Raw genomic sequence first — 20,999 nt, 5'->3', positions numbered from 1 at the left:
GCTTGGTGTCCCTGGGCCAGGCTGTCCCCAGTCCTGCTGTCTTTGGGTGCATCACTGGGTTTGCTCTTCAAGGTTACTTGCATTCTCCCTGTGTCTCTGTTTCTGCATCTTTCATCCCTGATTGCTCAATTACCCTTCTCCTACCTTCCCAAGGAATGTTTATCTGTCTTGCTGGGATGTGAAATGTTGACAGTGTAATAATTACAGAGCTGGGAACAAATAATCCAGAGTAGTGTGGGTTTGTTTTAGTAGGAGAACAAAAGAATCCAAATTGAAGAACCAGGTGATCCCTGAATAACAACAACTGTTGAAGTGTGGTTGTCACCTGGGCTCTTCCTGACTCTTGAAATCCTTCATCCTTTATTCATGTCCCACCTGTTCCCTGTCCATGTTCCATGGAAGTCATCAGTGCTGATGGGAGAATCCAGAGCCAGACTTCCCAAGGTTCCTGTTACTTTACCAAAGGCTGGGAAGGGAATCTTCCCAGAACAGAGAAGGAAGTGAAATTCTGCAAAGAAGCAGTTAGCTGAAAATATCAGGGAGAATGTCCAGAACTGAGAATTCTTTCTCAGGGCAGTGGGAGAAGACCCCCTGACCAAGGCAATTTCAACAAGATAGGTAAAAATCTTTATGAAAATGGAGCTCAAGCAGCAATCCTTTATTGGCCAGAGGTGGGAAAGGGATGAGATGTTTTGTGTTAATGTGTTCTGCTACTGCTGCTTCTCTGTGATTTGCTGATACTCACATGTGTGAGATTTGCCACATTCATAATTAACCCCCAGTGCCTCTCATTTGATGTAATTCCAGCCTTCCTGACCTGGCTAGACCCACGCTGTCCCCTGGGTGACCTGGGGGCCATCAGTGCATCTTCATCTGATTTTCCAGCTGGGCTGAGCTGGGTGTTTGCAATGACACTGCAGATCTGATTCATCTCTGGCCGTGGCAGGGCAGTGTTGCTAAGCAGCATTTCCCACCTGAGCTGCTTCTCCCACTCTGGGGCTGCTGCATGGGCTGGCTCCTCACAGCCCCTCATGGTCCTGCCTGCTGGATCTCCGTGTTCATCCTCTGGGTCTGACCACAGAGAGTGAAGCAGCAGGATTGGAGTTGTTATTGCCAGTTGCCTCTGGCCATGCAGTGAGTTTGCAGCTGTTTTGTCATTCCTTTGGGGTTTAGCCTAATTCCAAGACACTTCTGTCTCAGAGGGGCTTTCCTTTCCCTTTAGAATTAGAGTGACATCAGTCAGAGCAAGTGGTGGTTCCTTGCTCCTAGTGAGACATCAGGGGAGGTTTAGTTGAGATATTAGGAGAAATTTCTTCATGGAAAGGATTGTCCAGTGCTGAAACAGCTGCCCAGGGGTTTGCCATGTAAACAGGATGTGGAGGTGTTGGTTGCTAAACTTGCAAAAGTTTCATTTCCTAAGGTTTCTGCAGGTTTCTCATAAGTTTGGGGGTGTCTTCAGCCCCAAGGTTGGCACTCTCTTGCCTCCCATGTGCCCAAGTTCAAACCAGCCCCCTGCAGCCCTCAGGTATCCTGGAAATGCCATTTTTGGGGAAGGGAATCCCACAGGAACCATGGTCACCTGCACTCCATCAGCCCTGGCAGGAGCAGAGCTGCAGGATGGCAAAGCTGCTTACAGCACCAAGGTTCAAATCAAAAAGAGCTGGCAGAAATAAATGATATATGAAATGTTTGAGGGGCTACAGACACTTCCAGCCCTGTGCCTCTAACACTGAACAAATGAAAAATATTTGATCCATAAAGGTCAGTGCTGTGCAGAAATTCCCTTCCTGCCCTGCTTCAGTCCAGGGACCACTCGGGGGATTATTTCTATTCTTGGGCACAAATGGTGCCTAAACTCAGCCTCAGGGTTGTTTTGGGCTCTGCATTCCTGGGGCAGCTCAATGCAGTCGTGTTCTACAGAGAGAAGGGTAAAAATGTGCACTTAGATGTCTTTACCTTGTAACAAATGGCATCAAATGTTCCCCAAAATACGTTTCTCTTTTATTTTGAAAGCTGGGACTAACATTGGTAATTGTAGAAATGGGTAAACTCACTTGTTTGGAACATTTATGGCTATAAAAGGATGCTTAGTGTTGGCACAGCTCACTTGTTTCCCAAATACAAATATTAATTATCCATTCAGTGGAGCCTCAATAAGAGGGTATTTCCATGTGCTGTGGAGGAACAGAAAAAAACCCAAACTAATTCCAGAATTAAATTAAGTTTAATATAAAAAAATTAAAATTCCAAATCCCAGAATGAGAATGGGTCTGGTAGAAAATATTTACTCCCACTTTTATACCTTATCTCTGACATAGCAGAACACATGGAGACCTGGGGTGAAAGGCTGCCTTGCACACTTGTACTCTCAGCAAACACTTATTTATAGCAGTTTCCTTATGATGAGTAGTGAAAAAATTCCTGATGTCCTCTCATGTCCCCCAGAGTTGAGATTTGCTTGAACTAAATACAAAAGATGTGGAAGAACTAGAAAAATAACCCCATCTGTTCAGCAGTTCCTGTGATCTGCCTTTGTGGGGGCTGCTCTGTGTGGGTTTGGGGTGAGAGCAGAAGCCAGGTCTGTGTCTGTGCTCCTGCCTGACCCTCCCAGTGCCCTCCCAGAGCCCTCTCAGTGTCCCAGGCCAGACTCTCACTCTGCCCCAGCCTCTCCCTGTTTTCCTGGCTTAGAGAACATGGGGAGCTGCCAGGGCTCTTCCAAAGAAAGCTGCTTGTGAGGCATCCAGCCTGATTTATTGATATATCATTTTTAAAATTTCATCTCTATTGTGTTTCCATGGTGCTGAATTTTTACCTTTATAACTTTATCCTGTGGGTTCTCTGCGAGCGAACATTATTGGTGTGGGAGTCAGCTCCAGACACAAGCCTTGCATCATTACTTTATGTTTAATAAAACAGGAGCTCCAGATTTTGCTGTCATTAACACTCTGCTCAGTTTTGTCCCCCTCCCTTTTTCTCTCTCCTTTCTAGTTTTTTTTTTGTGTTGCCCCAGGGCATGTGGAATTCTGCAGTTCCTGCATCTCAAAGGCATATGGTGCTGATGGGTTTGCACATATGCTTTAAAAGTACTATAATACCAAAAATATTCAAACATTATAATAGAATATAGGATTATTTCCAGGTTCTAGAGTAATTGAAAATGCCAAACTTGAAAAGGAAGAAAAATTTAAATGAGAGTCCCACCTTCCTCAGTCTGCAGTGAGAGGATGGCATTGGATTTTGGGTTCGTCAAATATGTAAGAAAAGTCCAAATGAGAGCAGATTTAATTGTGCTGTTTTGAATTGTGCCATCCTGTTTTAGCTGAAGTTGCTGTGATTGTGATTAAGCCATTCCTCAAAAGGATTTGTTTTGTTTTCTTCTGCCTTCGTTCTTTGTGTCTTATTATGACTTCAGTCAGCTCTTGTGATTAGAGCGATTGTACTGCGGGCTCGGAGATGTCAGAGGCAAAGCAGCAGAAACAAAGCAAGAAAAGCAACGCCCTTGCCCTTGCCAAGTGAAATCAGTGGGAGCTCTGTGTGCTCCAGAGAAGCTGAGCTGCCCCAGGATCCATGGCAGTGTCCCAGGGACACCCCCAGGACGGGGCTGGGAGCACCCTGGGGTACTGGGAGGTGTCCCTGCCATGGCAGGGGTGGCACTGGGTGCTCTTGAAGCTCCTCCCAAGCCAAACCACTCTGTGATTCCGTGATTCACGCCTTCTTCTTGCCAGGCCTGATGAGTTCTGTGCCACATTGCTCTGCTTTCAGGGATTGCATGGGGCCATACTTTTGCCCACAATGATTGTCTCTAAAGAGCCTAAAAGATCTCCTCTGGCTCAGACCTTAGGCTGTGCAGGGATGAATTTATATAGCTGGTACCTCTGCTTCCATTGTAATAGATGTTTCAAGATTTATTCTAGCTGAAGGGATTCTTGGGCTCTGCAGATTTCTATTTTTTGTAATTTCATAGAGACTATTAACTTCTGAATGAAACCTTTCTCAGTTACTAGTTTAATCTTTGCTATGATATTTTTTCTGGTGGTGAATGCTGCCCACACACAGGAAGACACAATTCTGCCCTAGACAGCTCTCAATATAAACTTAAAAGTGTATAAAGAACATGCATGCAAAGGGCAGCACTTTAATTGCTGGAACTGCCAAGAATGCAGCTCAGCTAGAGGAGCAGGCAATGCTCAGAGGGTGGGATTAGCCTTGTTTGTCTGGACATCAGAATCAAATGTTGTTTAAAGTTGTAAATGAAGAAGAAATGGATCATGTCCTTATGATCTCACTAGGAAAGCTCGGCGGTCACACCCCAGGTCAGAATCTCTCTCTTGTATTTTCACAGACAAACTTCTGCCTTTTTTTCTTACCCCACCTAAAAATTACAGAAGGTATTCATTCACACATTAGGCTTTCTGATCTCTGGTGTGCACTATGGAGGTGCAAAGTATCACTATAGCAGCATAATTTATCAGCATTAAAATCTCTGACATCTCATTCTCCCAAGGAAGCTGGCACTGAAAATGGAAAATGGCTGCGTGTGATCTCCTTCTGGTGGCAACAAATGTAAAAACAATGGCAAACAGAAGTAATGTCTCGCTATAACCCTAAATTCTAATTTCCAAATCCTGCATTAATCATGGAACAGTTGTGGAGATGTGGAATACACAACTGAGGGAGAAAATGTCAGCGTTGGTTGTAGAAGGCATTTGGGTTTTTCCTTATCAATGCCCTGCCCAGAGCTCAGAGCTATTCCTGGATGGAAGAAGGGCTTGATAAAATGAGGACATATTTGTGGGTGGGCTGGCAGTGGTGAAGGAACCCCAGTCTCTCATTCCTGGGCCAGAACCTTCTCACCAGCAGAGTTTAGGGCAGTATCAGGTGTTTGGCCAGTTGTATACCTTGAATTTTCCCTTCACAGCAAATATTGGCCAGTGTCCGTAGCAGGCAGCCAGGGCCTGGTCCAGTCAGAGGAGCAAGAGCATGGGGAGTTGATAGGGTGAGTGTGGGGCTGATACCACGGTGAGACAAACAGTGTGGGGCTGATACTGCACTGATACCATGAGTGTGGGGCTGATACTGCACTGATACCATGAGTGTGGGGCTGATACTGCACTGATACCATGGGTATGGGGCTGATACTGCACTGATACCATGAGTGTGGGGCTGATACTGCACTGATACCATGGGTATGGGGCTGATACCACGCTGATACCATGGGTAGGAGGCTGGCTACGGTCTGAGTATTGAGGGAAATATCTTAACAATGCTCTAGATAATGCAAATCCTCAAATTTGCTTTTCACAGCCGTGTTTCTCTGTACTATAAAATTCTCTACAGGTATTTCTCAGGGACAGAACCCTTTTGAAAAGGCCTTTGTTATCTCCCACGTTGGCTTTGTGCAGTGTGACAGAGTGTACAATGTGATGGCCCGTGTGTTATACCTCCTGCTATTTCAGTCATGCAAATAGCTCCGGGAGAAATATTCAGTCCACACAGATGCATGTTACATAGCTCGTTTGTAAGTAAAGTGGCACTTGATAAATGTGAAACACCTTTGGTTATCTAGATGTTTGAAATTCTTGGTGCACTTACGAACAGGGAAGTCACTTCCATAATAAGAGCCACACAGAGTGCCCAGGGAGATTTTGCAGCTTGAGAAAGACATAATGTGAGCCGTGAATACCCGAGGTGGGGAAGGAGTGTTTAAATGGCATGAACAAATGACAGGCTCCATAGAAGTTAGACTGTGATTATCGCCCTGCAAGACGTATTAAAGGTATTCATTTGTAAAAGTGAGCTGCTAAGGATCCATTCCTGTGTGCTGAGTGGAGAAACTCCCGAGGCTCCTGCCTGGAGCAGGGGGTGCGCTGTGGGCACGGCTGGGATGCTGCTCTGGTACTCACACGTGTCAGGAGCTGGGCTGTCTCCCCCTTTCCCGGGGCTGGGGAAGGGAAGTGGCGTGTGCAGAACCTCAGTTCTGCGGGGATTTGCTGAGCTGTTCGTGTGAAGCTGATGTGTTTCTTGAGTGTGATGGTCCAGAGAAGGAACACGCCTTCAGGCTTCACCCCAAAATCCTGGTTTCTCTTTAAAATGCCCCCCACTTTCCCTGGCCAAAGTGCTTGACCCTCTCGCACCATTCTCATGCACTGTAGGTGCCGGCCAGCACAGTAGTACAACGCTTTTATTGCCTTATTTAGCGGAGAGATTAAATGTAATGTTCAGATTATGTAGAACATTAACTCCTAACAATAAGCAAATAACACATTAGAAGCTTTGCTATTAAAACGTTTGGTGCTGGAGCTCTCCAGGAGCCGTGACTGGTGTTCCGTGAGGGAGGAGAGGAAGGAGCGAGCCGGGGTCTCTCCTGGACGGTGGTGCCGGTGCCCCGAGCCCACGGGCGCGGTTCGGACGGGCTCTATGGAGCTCCATCCGTGTCAGCGCCGCAGCTGAGCCCGGCTGTGCCGGCCATGGCCGCGGGCCCGGGGGGCTCGGAGCAGGTACCGGGGCCCGCCGTGCCCGTGTGCCCGCCGTGGGTGGCGCCCGGGCCGGGGCCGCGGGCAGCCCCCGCTGCCGCCGGAGCCGCCGTGTGCCAGGCTCGTCTGTCAGACGGGTTTATGGGAGCCGATGGTTGCCAGGGCAACGCAGGCTTCGGGGAGTCTGGCGCGCCGCAGCCCGGCCGGCCCCGCCGGCAGCAGATGTTGGCTGACGCCGGGCGCTGCCAGCGCCGCTCATGCGGGAGCTGCCCAGGGCGCTGTGCCCGCTGCTCGGGCGGCTCCGCTCCCGCTCCCCGCTCCCCTTGCATTGTAATTTAGTATTCTTGTCTCACCCCACAGGGGTTCCTCAGCCGTCGGCTCAAAGGCTCCATCAAAAGGACAAAGAGCCAACCGAAGCTCGATAGGAACAGCAGCTTCCGGCACATTTTACCTGGCTTCAGGAGCGTGGACCATGAAAGGTAAGGGCGCGTTTCGCGGAGGGCGTGGGAGAGAGGAGAATTTTGATTTTTCCAGCTCTTGTTAAGATCTTGCTTATCTTATTCAGAGCAAGGGCTGCGTCTCTGATAGAAGTAGACTTGCTTAATTGCAAGAGGGGTAGTTTTAATTTGTTGTTGAGGGTACGGTGCAAGCCCTCCCTTTTCAGGGTAAATTCCAGGTGCAGAGAAGCCTGACTGCTCTGCTTTCTTTTCCCCAATATAAATCCTGAATTGAGGCACCAGCGTATAAATAGCACCGAGATGCAGCAGCCAAAGCCGACTGATGCAGGTGAGGGAGGGAGGGGAGGGATGCTCCCGCACTGGACTGCGCCGATCACAGCTGGGTTACACACGGTAGGAACAATACCGTGGAACAATAACAACCATAATCTCCCCAAATCCCCGTCTCCCCTCACACACATCCGTCTCCATCCCGCCTTGGCTGCTGTCATTACACCGAGATGGAGCCTCGGCTGTGGCCGGAGCTGCTGCTCCTGCCCGAGCCATGACAGGAGCTCAGCCCAGGAGGAATGTGTTGCAGGGAATGTGCAGATGGATCTGATAAAGCATTTCACGTGGGATGGGCAGTATTGGAGCAAATTGCGAGTAAAATAGAAGAGAAATGAGATCTTTGAGATTCTTCAGCTGGTTAGAAAGTAGAACAGCTCTTTAGTGGATTTGTGTGCATTTATGTCTGTGTAGATAATGTTAGTGTGAGCATGAGACGGGCACCGTTCAAGGTAAATTCGTGTGTAAATTCACATGCAGATCAAGGTCATGGCTGGGGAAGACAGATTCCTTTACCAACCACAAACCAGTGGTTTGCTTCCAAAAGGAAGATCTTTCAACCTTACACAAATCATTCTGGGGACTGACAGAAATACTGAAGTGCTAGGAAAAGTCTGTCTGAAAATTCCTCCAGGATGGACATACCCAGTTCAGAGCAGAGCAGTTTAATACACCAGGACGGTACTTGAGAACCCATTGAGTAAATGCTTCACTTTGAAAAGCAGTGACAACTTACTTTGTTTTAGCTGTACTTATTCATTGCAGGGGCCATGAGCTTTTGAAGCTCCCAAACAACAATTTTCAATCTGGATTTTTCCTAAACTGACCTTTTGCAGCCTCCTAAGCTTTTCCCTTCTGGATTCTGCAGGTGAAATGATTGTGCTGGTTGGTGCCCAGTAAGATTTCAGGGATTACTGGCTGGGCAGACAGAGTTGTGTGATTCCTGTGCTGCAGTTTTCCCAAACGCTCGAAGTAGGGCACTGTGTTCCAGAGGGAAGCGAGCGGAGCCGGGTGCCGGGAATGTGCCCACGGTGCTGCTCCAAGAAAAGGCAGATTAGGCAAGGCTTCCCTTCTACCTGGGTGAGATTTGTTTCGTTTGTGACTTGGCAGGGTAGGACACGGGAATTAACTGTTCTGGCCAGCCCTGCAGCCAGAGTCATTTCCCAAATTAAGCCTTGTAATTTCCCTGCCCTCCCAGCACAGCAGCTCGGGGGCTGGCTGGGCTTCCCGAGACCCAGATGTACTGCAAGTTCTCCTTAAAGAGGCTCGGGAATCCTGGAGTGCATTTGCAATGTAGAGCTTAAAGGGTGGATTAGGGCAGAGATGGCACTTGGCAGAGTCGAATAACCAAGGATTTGCTTATGTATGAGAAACTGAAAATGAATTATGCCTCTCATGCCCGAGACTGGACCTTCTGTTAGGCAGGCATCTCTCAAAAATGCACTTCCTCTGTGATTCACAGACATCCCTGAGCTGCAGGACACTGGGACTCAGAGCTTCTGACAGCAGGCTCTGAGTCCCTGGCTGCCGTGGCAGTGTCAGATCTGTCAGGTGAGCAGGAGTCCTCTGCAGGAGAGCTTGGCCTCAGGGACTGCTGCTCTCAGAGAGGTGAAAGCAAAGCAGCAGCTGGACCTCTCAGTCATGCAGCGAGGCTTTGGTAGCATAAGATAATTTTATCTTTCTGAACATTCCCATCCCATTGTATGTGCACAATGTATATGAAAGAGCTCGGGTCTCTCAGATCATTCTCATGCATTTGCTGCTGTGCTTTTCTTGCTTGTAATCCAAGAACTGTTTCAGAGAAGCATTTGGTATTGGAATATTCGCCTCTTAAATATTTGATTCTTGACTCCATCTTGTATGGAAGCTGCTTGTTCAGGAACCACTCCTCTGCTCTGGAAGTCACCATTATAACAGTGCTCTGTTCTGGAGCGTGGGCCAATTTTTGTGGGAATGCCACAGCAAAATGAATAGTGCAGTAAATTCAGTCAAAACACTCCAGGTTGAAATATTAAGCTACAGTAGATCCTAAATGTTTCTGTTACTTGGCTTCTTTGTATCTAAATTGGGACTGTTCCTGCCTCTTAATTCCTTTTTTCCCCTTCCTTGCATGTCTTGTTTCTCCTGCAGATGAATATTTGAAATACATGAACTGTGCACATGCATGTTCAGGCAGATAATGACACGGATGTGGTTTGTGTGTGGGGCAGAGAATGTAAACAAATATGTTTCATTAAATTACTGTGGGGTTCACAGGGATACATTTGGCCACATTTTGCCAGTCTTGTGCATACTGGTTTTTTTCCTGTTACAGTAACAGTAATACCATTACTGATAGTAAAAGAAGCAAAATCACAGCAAGTGTAACTCATCTTCTGTATGAGGGGTGCATTAATATTGTACAATCAGAATATGTAAATATGGGATCTAAAGGAGGATTGTGGAATGAGTGTTCTTTCAATTTGCTGGCTGGTTATATTGCTTGTTAGAGCTAAAAAGGGTTCCAAGAAGTGGCTTTTTGCTAACAATGTCTCCTGCCTCCTGATTTATTGCAGCAGCTCACTAAGTTTTTATCATGGAGCTCTGAATGCTTGGCTTTGTAGTGGCCTCTGGAATCAGCCACAAATCAAACATTTGGCAGATGGATTTTTCTTAATTGGACCCACATTTCTCCTACAAAATTTGTGATGGAGAAAATTTCTGGGTTGGCCATGGAGCACAGGGCATAGAGCCAGAGAAGGGAGAGAAGGTTGTTGTGCTGCAGTTGTTAATTATTGGTGGGGATGTATTGCTGGTGATTTTCTGGTAGTGGCAAAGGTGATTTTATACCAGCACTGAGAGGGCAGGGCCACAGTAACACTGTGTGGACAAGTGCATTCAGATTGCCTTGATTTGCTGAAAAATGGGTACTCTGTGTCCTGATGGAATCCCTGAACTGATCATTGCTGGAGACACCTTTCCTCAGTGCACCTAGAATCCATTTAATGCTACTCTGGAGTACCAACATTTGTGATTATTTTGCAAGGTTTTTGGTTTTGTTTTTTATAATTCCAGGAGATAACATTCTATTTAGGCTTTTATTGGCACTACAAAAGCCTGAGCATATGGTTGATTGTTAAATGAGCCTCAGCCTTGGAAGGGGTACAGCCCTGCATTAATAACAGCAGCAACTTGCACTACTGAGACTTCCTCTTAAACTCCTTTTTGTCTTTAGCCCATCCAAAATTTTGACTTCTAATCCCCAGAGGGAAGAGGAATTATACAAGTCATACTGCAACACATTTAGTTTCTACTCTGGTGCCCATGCTGTCTGTTGTAGGAGCTTTCCATGTGCACAGAGCTTATTTTGGTGCACCAGGAGCTGATGCTGCTCCTGCAGCAAACTTAGTTTGGGAGTTCTTGGAGATCTAATTTGTTTATTCCCAACAAACCTGATATGCCAAACATTTTTAAGCAGGATGAAATTGGTTAAGTTTGCTGAGAATCTGGTGAGTGCTGCATGGTGAAAGATGGAGTTGCTCTATTTCCTCTGGAAATGGAAAGAGGAATGACTCACCCTGCAGAAGTGGGGCACTGGCAGACCCCAGAACCACGGAGGGCTTTCAGATCTGTGTGAACAATGCTGGAGAGCTGCTGCCTCAGTGGTGTTATCCAGGGAAAGTGGCTGAGTAGGGAAACCCACAGCAGAGGGAACCCCCAGCAGGGTGGCACTGACAGCTACAGACAGCCAGGCTCTGGCTTTGGGTGTAATGAAAGTATTGAGGGAACACTGTGCAGTTTGTGTGGTGAAACCATCCAGCCCCAAACCAGATGTTTTATTCTGAAATGCAGAATAAAACATCTTGCACAGCCAGGCACATCCAGCAGTGCCTCGTGTGACACTCCATGTCATTCATGCCGGGGGTGGTGCCTGTCCCCACTCCCCCCACGTCAGGGAACAGATTTCAGCAGAAAAATCAAGATTCAAGGGCAGTCTCAGAATTCAGACTGGCCTTATGCAGTACCTGCTTTTATACCAAGGCTGCTTTGTCCTGGAATAAGCAAATCAGCCTTTTAATGGGGTTCCTTTGCAAAATATTTCTTGAACCAGAAAGTTAATTACTGATCTCTAATTAGTGGCTGTATTAAGAGGCTGGAGTAAAATCAGAGAGAGCTGCTTTGAAGGAGAGATGCAGGAAGAAATTACCATTTCTCTTCATAAACTGTGATGTTCCTCATCTTCTTCTCATGATATCAGGAAGTTTAGACATTTTAAAAAGGAGAATGTTGTTAATGGAAAGAGGGTGTTTTGAAGGGACTTTTCTGGAAGGCATTGAAAGAATCATAATAACTCCAAGGGAGACAGAGATGGATTGAAAGCAATGTGGGGCCTTTCAGCTTCTCCCAAGGCAGCAGCAAGGTCCCAACTGTTCCTCCTGTAAATTTGACTTTTGCAGATACCTGTGAACTTGTATCAGAGTCTGCCTGAGGTAGATGCATTCCCATTCTCAAGGGATACAGAAGCACTTGCCTTTATCCTTTAACCCAAACCAGCTTCCTGAAACAGGGGGTCATGCCTAAAGCTTTCACTAAAGACTGCATTAGCTCCTGGTAATTCTTCAAGTCATAATAAACGTCATGGGAAGGGCTAAGAGGCTGGAATGATTTTCATAGAATCATGGCAGAATTCTCACAGGCTTTTCCCCAGTTCTGCTTCCTGCCAGCCCCATGCCCCACGGGGTGCAGCCGGCGCCTTGACTCGACTCGGAGCCACGGAGCAGAATTAGAAAATCCTTCCTGCTCAGGCATATGCAGCACTGCTGGGATAATTGGCTTCATGCATCTTACAATTAGCTTGCAAAAATATGTTTTGCATCCCTGACCTTTTCTCTATACGCAAGGCCATTGTTTCCCTGTCCTGCTTAATTACAAAATAGAGCCTTGTGTGAGGAGGGAGATGACATCGTTGGATCGTCGGCTCTAATTTGACGAGACATCGTAATGGGGAGTTTTCATACCGAGGGCACTGAATTAGTGTAGCGTGAAGCCACGTTTCTGCAAACCTACTAAATAAGGAGAAGTTAATTTTCTGCTCCATCTTTTTGACATTTGTAATCAAAGCATTGTATTCCAGCTGCAGATGGTTAGCACATGAGGGATGTTTGGGAAACGCCGACGATCGCGAGCCATTGTCTGCGCGGCCGAGGATCAGGTTGATTAATGGATACAAGGATGCTCGCTTTCATTTTGCTGCTCTCCCAGCCTGAATACACTTTATTGACGCGTGTGGCCACTGCCTGGCAGCTGGGATGTGCTGCTGCGGCAGTGCACACCTCAGGGGTACAAGCAGGGAGCTCTGCTCGTGTCCCTGCAGCACAGACTGAGCCGGGGTGACAGTTGCACTGAGCTGTGGCCCGTGGTGGCGTGATACTCTTCAGGTGGAAGGCAGATACTGCTACTCCATTGCATCAACATTTTGTTTCCAAACAGACCATTTATTCTGACTTTGCCCTGGTGAGGTTTTCATGTGCATGAATTTCAGTGCAATTACATTAGCATTACTCTTCATGTCAATAACCTCAAAAGAAAAAAAAAAGAAAGAAAATGCCATCACTGCAGCTTTTCTACCAGAGGATGCTTTCTATTCCTTCTAGACTCTTCTCTGCTTTTCTAATTATCATCTGTTTACTATAGATACTGAGATACTTCTATCCCAGGCTTAAAACATCCCCCTGCCATGGGCAGGGACACCTCCCACAGCCCTGAGCAACCTGGTCTGTGGAAGGGATGAGCTTTAGGGTCCCTTCCAACCCAAACCAGTCTGGGGTTCTGTGATTCTGGCATGCAGTGAAAACTGTTCCTGATGAAACCATCACTCTTGCACTGAGAGGAGCAGTCCTGCTCTCCCCACCCCATTGCCCCCTCCCCACATGTCCCTCTTCCCATCACGCAATCTCAGGAAGGGCAGCAAGTGGATTCAATGGGAAATGATTATTTAAGGAGTGATTTTTTTGTTTGGTTGGGGCACTGAACCTGCAGAGAAGTGGGAAGATGGCAGAGCAGGGACTTTCCCTGTTTCTGGCACGTGCAGCTGTGATTCATGGGATGTAACTGTACTCTCAGTTTCTGCCCCCTGTGCTGTGTGGGCCTGGGGAAGGATGTGCAGTTGGCATCTGCCTCCAATTTTCATCTTCCTTGGAATTTCCCATCTCCTAGGAGAGACCCATTGCATATTGGCTCTCACTTTGCTGTCCTCTACTCTGTCATTTCTAGTGGCAATTAGTTTTAGCAATAAATGGTTTTCTCTCTTGGAAGGAAGGAAGGAATGTTTTTAAAAAACTTCTCAAACCAACTTCTGCTCTGTTCTTTATTGAAACCTTGCAAGACCTTGGCTGGAAAATCTGTGTGGGGGATGAAGAGTTGCAAGTGAGCATGGAAGTGAGGTGGGGAAGGGTCCAAGCCTTTGTTCAGAGCTGGGAGATGCCGGTGTCTGACGTGTGTTCCTTGTTATCCCAGCTCCTATTGCAGTGCTCGGGCCCTGAAATCACTGATTGTAGCTGGAGGCAGCAGCTGGAGCTCACTGCTGGCTCTGACTTGTACAGAGCACTGCCTGTAATGATGCTCAGGACTTGTGAATACCAAATAACTCTGTCAGGTTCATCCATCAGCTCAGAGGGAAGGAAAAACCAGATTGAGGAAAAAATATGCTTCCTCCTTACCATGTTCTTTAATAAAACCTTAGGCTATAGTGCCTCTGAAATGGTTACTAGTGAAATTTCAAGGAGTTCACCTATGAGTATCTTATGATTAGTGATATCATGATGCTTATCTGGTTGGCAGTGTTTACAATCCAAATCTCCAGTACAACTACAGAATGTCTCACTTAGGCTCTCTTCCACACAGTTCAGATCCTGTGTGATGAAAAATAAAAGAAAAAAACCTGATTTTAATTGAATTAAACCAATGCATTTTAGCTGGAATTAAAATGTAATTTGTTTTAAAATACTGAACTGATTTGAACTAAAGCCAGAAATACGAATTTAGCTTTAATCCACGTGTGTTATATAAGTAATTATATGAGAATGGGCTGTGCATGCCTTGTGTGTGATTGATAATGTGCAGGAGGGTGGCATTCCCTCATTCCAGAGGATGGAAATGCAGTAGGAATTAGAGAGCCAGAGCTGTTCCATCAGGCTGTGCCCTTTGCTCACATTTACAGATGTCTCTGGGATCGAGCTGCCCCAGTCCAGGGGGATTTCCCACGTGCCCATCCCAGCCCCCCGTGCTCCTCTCTGCAGGAATCCCTGAGCAGAGCAGGCCTGCAGCAGATCCCAAACCATTTCCATAACTCAGCTCTATGTACCTTGAATTATTAATATTTTGCTGTCCTGGCTGTGTGGGGAGATTTGTTCCATTAGGGATGTGTTTGTTGCTATATAGTAGCACTTTAGATGATGGGAACCCAGGGAGACGGAGAGAGAAGGATTTGTATGTTAAATTCTTTTGGTGAGAGCAGAGTTTTTACCAGTGCCTGGCTCTGAGGATTGGAATGAAAGGCCCAGGGCTGTTGTTGCTCATCTTTAGTCTGGTGTTTATCCTCTGCCTGGGCACCCGGCAGGGCCAGGTGCCACCAGGATGTGAATGGTTTCTCTCATGACGTGGCAGTGTCTGTGATTGCCCTGGATTGTGGCATCTCCTGCCTTTCCCAGTGCTGCCAGGGAGGGTGGCAGTGGGAGCTGTCTGTGCAGTGCCCTGTGGGTGAGCCAGGGCCTGTCCAAGGAGGTGCCTCAGTGAGTGACACAGGGCCACGTGCAGGGCTGCCTTGCAGGGCACCCCGAGGCTCCCAGTGCTGTCCCTGGACAGGATATTCATCCTCAGAGGCTCTGCAGGAACCTCTCCAGCTCCTCTGAATTAATTATTCACTGATCATCACTCAGACTTATGGATAGGGAGCAGGGCTGGCAGGGGGTGGATGGAAGATGGAGCAATTTGGATTGCAGTTAGTGTTTCATTCCTTCCCTCGCTCCCTGTTTGCTAAATTGGAGATTGTGTGTTAGCACCAAGCAAGGATTTACATCCCAGCAGTGGAAGGTCCCCATGCACCAGAAATCAGCAAATCCACTGCAGTCCTTAAGCTTCCCCAAGGGATGAAATACTCAGTTTGAGAAGTTGAAATATCAGGGGAACATGTTGTGAGGGAACAGCAGTGCCTGGTCTGCTGGAGCAGGGGCTTCACCAGCCACATCCCCCCCTCACAACAGCAGCATTTAGATGTTGTCTCTCTCCATCCTCAGGGAGTGGCACTAAGCTCTGCCAGGGAAGATTCAGACTGGATTTCAGGAAAGGTTCTTCCCCCAGAGGGTGGTGGGGCACTGAACAGGCTCCCCAGGGAATGGGCACAGCCCCAGGGCTGCCAGAGCTCCAGGAGTGTTTGGACATCACTCTCACACACAGGGTGGGATTGTTGGGGTGTCTGTGCAGGGCCAGGGTTGGCCTGGATGATCCTTGTGGGTCCCTTCCAGCTCAGGACATTCTGTGAGCCCTTATCTCTCCCCTTGCCACTCCTGGAGTGTGCTCCTTGCCAGGAATCCTCTCTGGGAGAAGGGAAACCCATCAGGGTGAGCAGCCCCGAGGTCACCCCAGCCCAGCAGGGCTGTCCCACTCACAGCCAGTGGCAGTGGAAGGAAGTTTTGTCATTACAAGAGTTACCAAGAGTTGGGAGCTCTGCTCCACCAGGAGACTGTGTCTAATTTAGAAACCTCGGGGGTTTTTTTGATTATACCAGTAACCACAGTCTGGGTCACACTTTGCAATAATTATCCTGATGTCTGAGAGCTTGTTAGAACATCCCTGGAGGAAGGGGCCTGGTTGCATCAGAGGAGAATTTAGAGGTATATGCTGGCAAACCTTCAGCACTAGAGATTTATTTAAGTTAGTTCTTTTAATTGCTTTCCAGCATCCCAGTTCTGTTATAAGCTCTCTGAGCCATCTAGGGAAGTGAGTGTAGCTCACATTAATCTCCTCAATCCTTCTTCCTTTAACTAGTTGCTCCCAGCTTCATTTACACGGGCATTTGAGCCCTACAGAGCAGGTAATAATTTTGATTCTGTTTAAACATGTTCTAACAGAAGATATAAGATAGGAAAAATCATCAGCTGACTGCAGCATTGGATTCTTTTTTAACTCTCATCTCTTAAGCGTGGCTTATGATCTTTGTATAACACTGCTGCCTCCCAAGTCTGTTGGCAGCCCGGTGATATGTATTCACAGAGCAATTCCAGTCCTTGAGTGAAGCCTGCAAGAAAAGGGCAGAGAATTATTTGTCTTTTTTTTCATTATCACGGCCCTCTTGTGCCTGCTCTGACACACACTTGAGAGAAGTTTGCCTTGATGCCTTTATAGCTACAGCTCTCTCTGCACGGGGTGTCTCCCCCTCGTTAGATAAAGTCACTCATGTTGAGGCTCTCCCTCACTTTGTTAATCACAGTCCCAACCTCTCACACATCAGGGCCTGCACACACCCTCAGGTACACACTGACAGCAGGGAGGGAGGAACACAGAGACTCCAGCATGTCCAAGGGGTGGCCCAGGAGCCAGGGCCAGCTCCCTGTTATTGCCTGCCTTGGGAGCTTTGTTCTCTCTTCTGAACAGCAGAAAAAGTTCCATTGTCTTAAAAAATAACAATAATCCTGTTTGAGTGGTGTGAAGTGTTTGGTCTCAGTTACATCTCCTATCAATGAGTGCCACAGACAGACAGTGTCTGATACATAATTTACAGCACTGAGAGTTTTTAATCTAATAAAGTCCATTATCTTTCATCTTTCTTACCTATTCCTTGGCCATTTTAGAAAAGACAGTAAATAGAAGCAGGCAATTCATTCCTGATTCTACCATGTGTCATTTGTGTCCCCTTGTCTTTTCCAGCTAAACTTGAATTGTTTTCCATGGTTTTTATCACTTTGAGCCATTCCCTACTCAGCGTGTTTGCTCATGTACAGTTATTATGTTGTTGGAAAAACCATCTTTTTGGAAAAAACATCTTTTCCACGCCTTGAAAGCACTGGCAGGTGTGTTCTGGGGATATGTGAGCAACAGGGACAGAGGCTCAGGGCTCCCATGGGGACAGAGGCTCCAGGGCTCCATTCCCTCAGCCAGGCACATCATGAGCTGCTGCCTTTCCTCCAGCATCCCTTCCCATCCCTGAGACTCCTCATCCCTGCTGGTGTCAGAGGAACACATCCTTTTGTCCAAATGAAGGGATCTGGAGTCAGCATTACACAGAGCAATGAGATATAAAATAACAGAGCCAATAATGATGGGAATCCCCCCACGGGATGGAGTGCAGCCTCTGGAACAGCAGCTGCAGCAAAGACATCCAGGTTATCTGTGGCTACTTTGTGCTGAGAGGGCTTAGGTGTAATGAGAGCTGCTGCATCCTGGGAACCTCAGCAGTGAATGGTGACATTTTCCAATAACAGCTTCTAGAAATGGGAAAAAAAACATCCTGTGTGTGAATGTGGCCCTGAAGGACAGCTCAGGGATCTCCTCTCTCTGCCTCACAGCTGGACCCAGGTCACCAAGCTGCTTTCAGGCAACCAGAGTGACTCTTAATTGCTTCAGTCCTCTCTGAAAGCTCATCAATAATTTCCTGGGCTGGCTGTCCTGGCATTGGTGTTCTGAAACTCACGTTAGATTTGATTATTTTTTCAAATTAACATGCAAAGCATGACTTGACCTAAATAATTCCACCAGTCCAATTGTAAGTCCGAAGGTTTTGGAAATATCAAGTTCCCTTAAACATTTAAGAGAAGGATTTTTACAAGTGATAGAACAAGAGGGAATGGCTGACAGAGCACAGGGTTAGATGGGATATTGGGAGGTGTAAGAGTGGGGATATCCCAGCACAGGGTGCCCTGGGTCCCTGGCAGTGCCCAGGGCCAGGCTGGAGGGGCTTGGAGCAGCCTGGGACAGTGGGAAGTGTCCCTGCCAGGGCAGGGGTGGCACTGGGTGGGCTTTCAGGTCCCTCCCAGCCCTACCCATCCTGGGATTCTGTGATAATTCCACAGCCCCTGATGTCTCCCAGCCCATTGCCCTCCTTGGGCATTGTCAGTGCTGCAGTGAGCCCCGGGCTGGAGCAGTGTCAGAGCTCCCAGAGCTCCTGTGCTCCATCACCTGCATCTTGGCACTTGGATTTCCTGCCTGTGATGTGGTGAAACCACCACGCTGTCCCTGATAAGCTGAGAAGGCATCACTCAGCCCTCAGTGCTTCTGTGGACACTTTATTCCTCTGACACGTTTTTCTGTCTGTAAATGTCAGTGCATAAAGAGCACAGGATTCAGTTTGATTTGTGCTCCTGGCGTTTGGGACATAAAGAACAACACTTGGGTGTCAGTGCCATACATTGGAGGAAGTGACTCCTCCTGACTGTGTTCAGCTCTAAAATTGAGATAACATAAAGGGATCTTCAAAACCCATTCGATGCCTCTGGAGATAAAATAGTTTGAAACAGTGATTACAGCTGTTCCTGGCATCTGACCATTATTTACAGCTATTTGTGAATCTTCAAAATCAGACTCATTTTGCCTGAAAAAGTCAACTGAGAAATCTTCATTTTTTGTTGAAAAATTACTTGGGTGACTAATGACCCAGAAAAATCATGAAAATGCAGCAGTTTGTGCTGATGACTGAGGATGGGCTGTTTTGTCCAGGGATTTTATCTACCATTTCCATCAGGAAGTGCACTGGGAAATGTTTTCTCTCAGAGCAGTGTCTCTCTGTGTTGTGCTGTTTGTTGTGCTGCTCCCGAGGTCACAGATCTCCCACTTTGCTGTGTCAGGGCATCCAGTTCAGAGAAACCTCATCAGAACCAGTGTAAAGGTTCCACATGTCCCTGCCATGGCTGGCTTCATTCTGCATTAACTGAAGTCCAGTGCTGGTAATTTTGGCCAGCAGTGCCCCCTTTTCCCAGAGCTCATCTTTGCACTGCCCTTTTCCAGGCTACCAGAGGTCACATTATTCCATGTCAGTAGATTTGTGGGAAAAGTCTGGCTTTTCATTTATGGCCATGAGCTGCTGCTGCCGAGCTGGAACAAGCTGGGAATGTCCTCAGTGCTAAACTGTGAGATTGCATAATTATGGCTTACACAACAGCACACACAGGCAAACAAACCAGGGACTGCTATGTGGGATGAAGCCTGTGTTGGACGGCTTTCAGCGCTCGTGTTCCCTGCAGAAGGAGTTCCTGCTCCTTAATTTAGTAACCATGGATCTGATTTTCACTTTTCTGGGGAAGGTGGGTGGGTTTGCTCAGAGTTTGGGGAATTTTTGCTTTCCCACTCTCCCTAGTGGCTGGGAAAGGTGGAGCCCACACAGTGCTCTCCATCGTGCCTGACTCCGTAAGGGAGTGGTTTTCCACCACAACAATTGGCAATTACTGTTCTTATTTTAAATAGCATGAAAACAAAGCAGGCTGCTCCCACCCTGCACTCTGCAGATGGGCAGGGTTCTGAATCCTGCTGGAATAATCACTGATACTAATTATAGAATTCGGGGAAGACAGCAGGGCTGGGCCAGGCTGGGCTGAGCTGAGCTGGGCCAGGCTGAGCCTTCCAGCATCAACTCCAAAGCAGCAAATCTCACTAATTTCTCCACTGTGATTTCTGCTCTTTGCTTTGTCTCTGTTTCCCTCCCCTTTGCTGCCCTTGCACTTCCAGCACGGGAATGTGTAGCAGCCTCGTAGTAAGTGCTTGAATGGCTGGAAAATCCTTTCATGGCAAAGATGTGATTGTTACTTATTTATTTTATTTTTGGTTAATACGACTGGAATACAAATGGGGCTCTGGTGCCTAAGGGCCTTGCATTCTTCCAGTAATTCCTTATGACATGTGTCAGGTTCTGTTTTATTCAGGTGGGTGGTGTGATATTAAACAAGAAAGCAAGCTTGCATTTCTCTGCAGCTGTATTTATATGCACACTCCTGGCACAGAGCTGCTTATTAGGAGAATGTCATCTCCACACTGCCTGTACCTGAAACAGTCTGCAAATACCGTGTGGGCTCTAAGAGAAATCATCCTAAATCAATCAGATCTCCCAACAGCAGTGTCCTTCCTGCCTTATCCTTTGTCCAGGCAAAGATGAGGCTGCCAGAGAAGTTCCTTCAGCAATGCTGCAGCCCAAACAGTCATGTCTGAATGGAATATTGATTTTCTAATTGCTGTGCTGCTGTTAAATGAGTTGTTCTGGGGGAGCAGGGGGAAGCAAACTCAGATGCGTGGCTGGCTGCTTTTGCTTTGGCTCTGCTGAACACACCCAGGGTGTTAATGTGGGACATTCAGCCAAGGCAGGAAGGTGGAACCCTTTCTTTGTGTGGCACACACATGGAGAGGGCAAATGACACTCAGCAGCGGGACAGGCTCATTCTCTCACAAAGCACAAACAGCCCTTTGGCTTCAGACAGCCGGGCTGCAGCCAGGGAGAGAACAAAATGCAAAGCAGAGGATCTTATGCAACAGTCCCCGGGAGGGGCTGCTGCTCTCCATCAGCCCAGCTCTGCCTGAGCTGCTCCTCACACACACACAGGCTCCAGAGCCGCGTCTGAGCCTCCCTGGTCCTGTCTGCTGCTCATGGACATGGCCAGATGTGCCTGGTACAGCTGTGGAGGGTTGAGCTGCTGGGAGAGGTCAGCCCTGTGGCCATGGGATCTCCACAGAACACAGGAGGGGCCACCTGGAGAAAAGAACATCCCTGGGAAAGGGACAGACC

The 20,999-nt window shown here is 47.5% G+C and overlaps 1 protein-coding gene across 8 annotated transcripts in view; it reads left to right on the top strand.

The window, feature by feature from the left end:
• The window catches only part of DAB2IP (DAB2 interacting protein), a 152,022-nt gene that overhangs the window by 55,389 nt on the left and 75,634 nt on the right, over positions 1–20,999 (top strand). For all 8 annotated transcript variants that reach the window (XM_054283946.1, XM_054283941.1, XM_054283944.1 and 5 more), the window contains one exon: positions 6,834–6,952. Coding sequence is in view for 7 of the 8 variants with exons in the window: in XM_054283941.1 (XP_054139916.1) it covers positions 6,834–6,952 (119 nt within the window). In the remaining variant the exon portion in view is untranslated. The remainder of the gene's footprint in view (positions 1–6,833; positions 6,953–20,999) is intronic.

Source organism: Melozone crissalis, unplaced genomic scaffold (assembly GCF_028551555.1).
Source record: "Melozone crissalis strain CALT ecotype California unplaced genomic scaffold, PUWL_Pcris_2 ptg000041l_1, whole genome shotgun sequence".
In the NCBI taxonomy this organism is placed as follows: Eukaryota; Metazoa; Chordata; class Aves; order Passeriformes; family Passerellidae; genus Melozone; species Melozone crissalis.
This window is presented reverse-complemented; position numbering and strand designations above follow the sequence as displayed.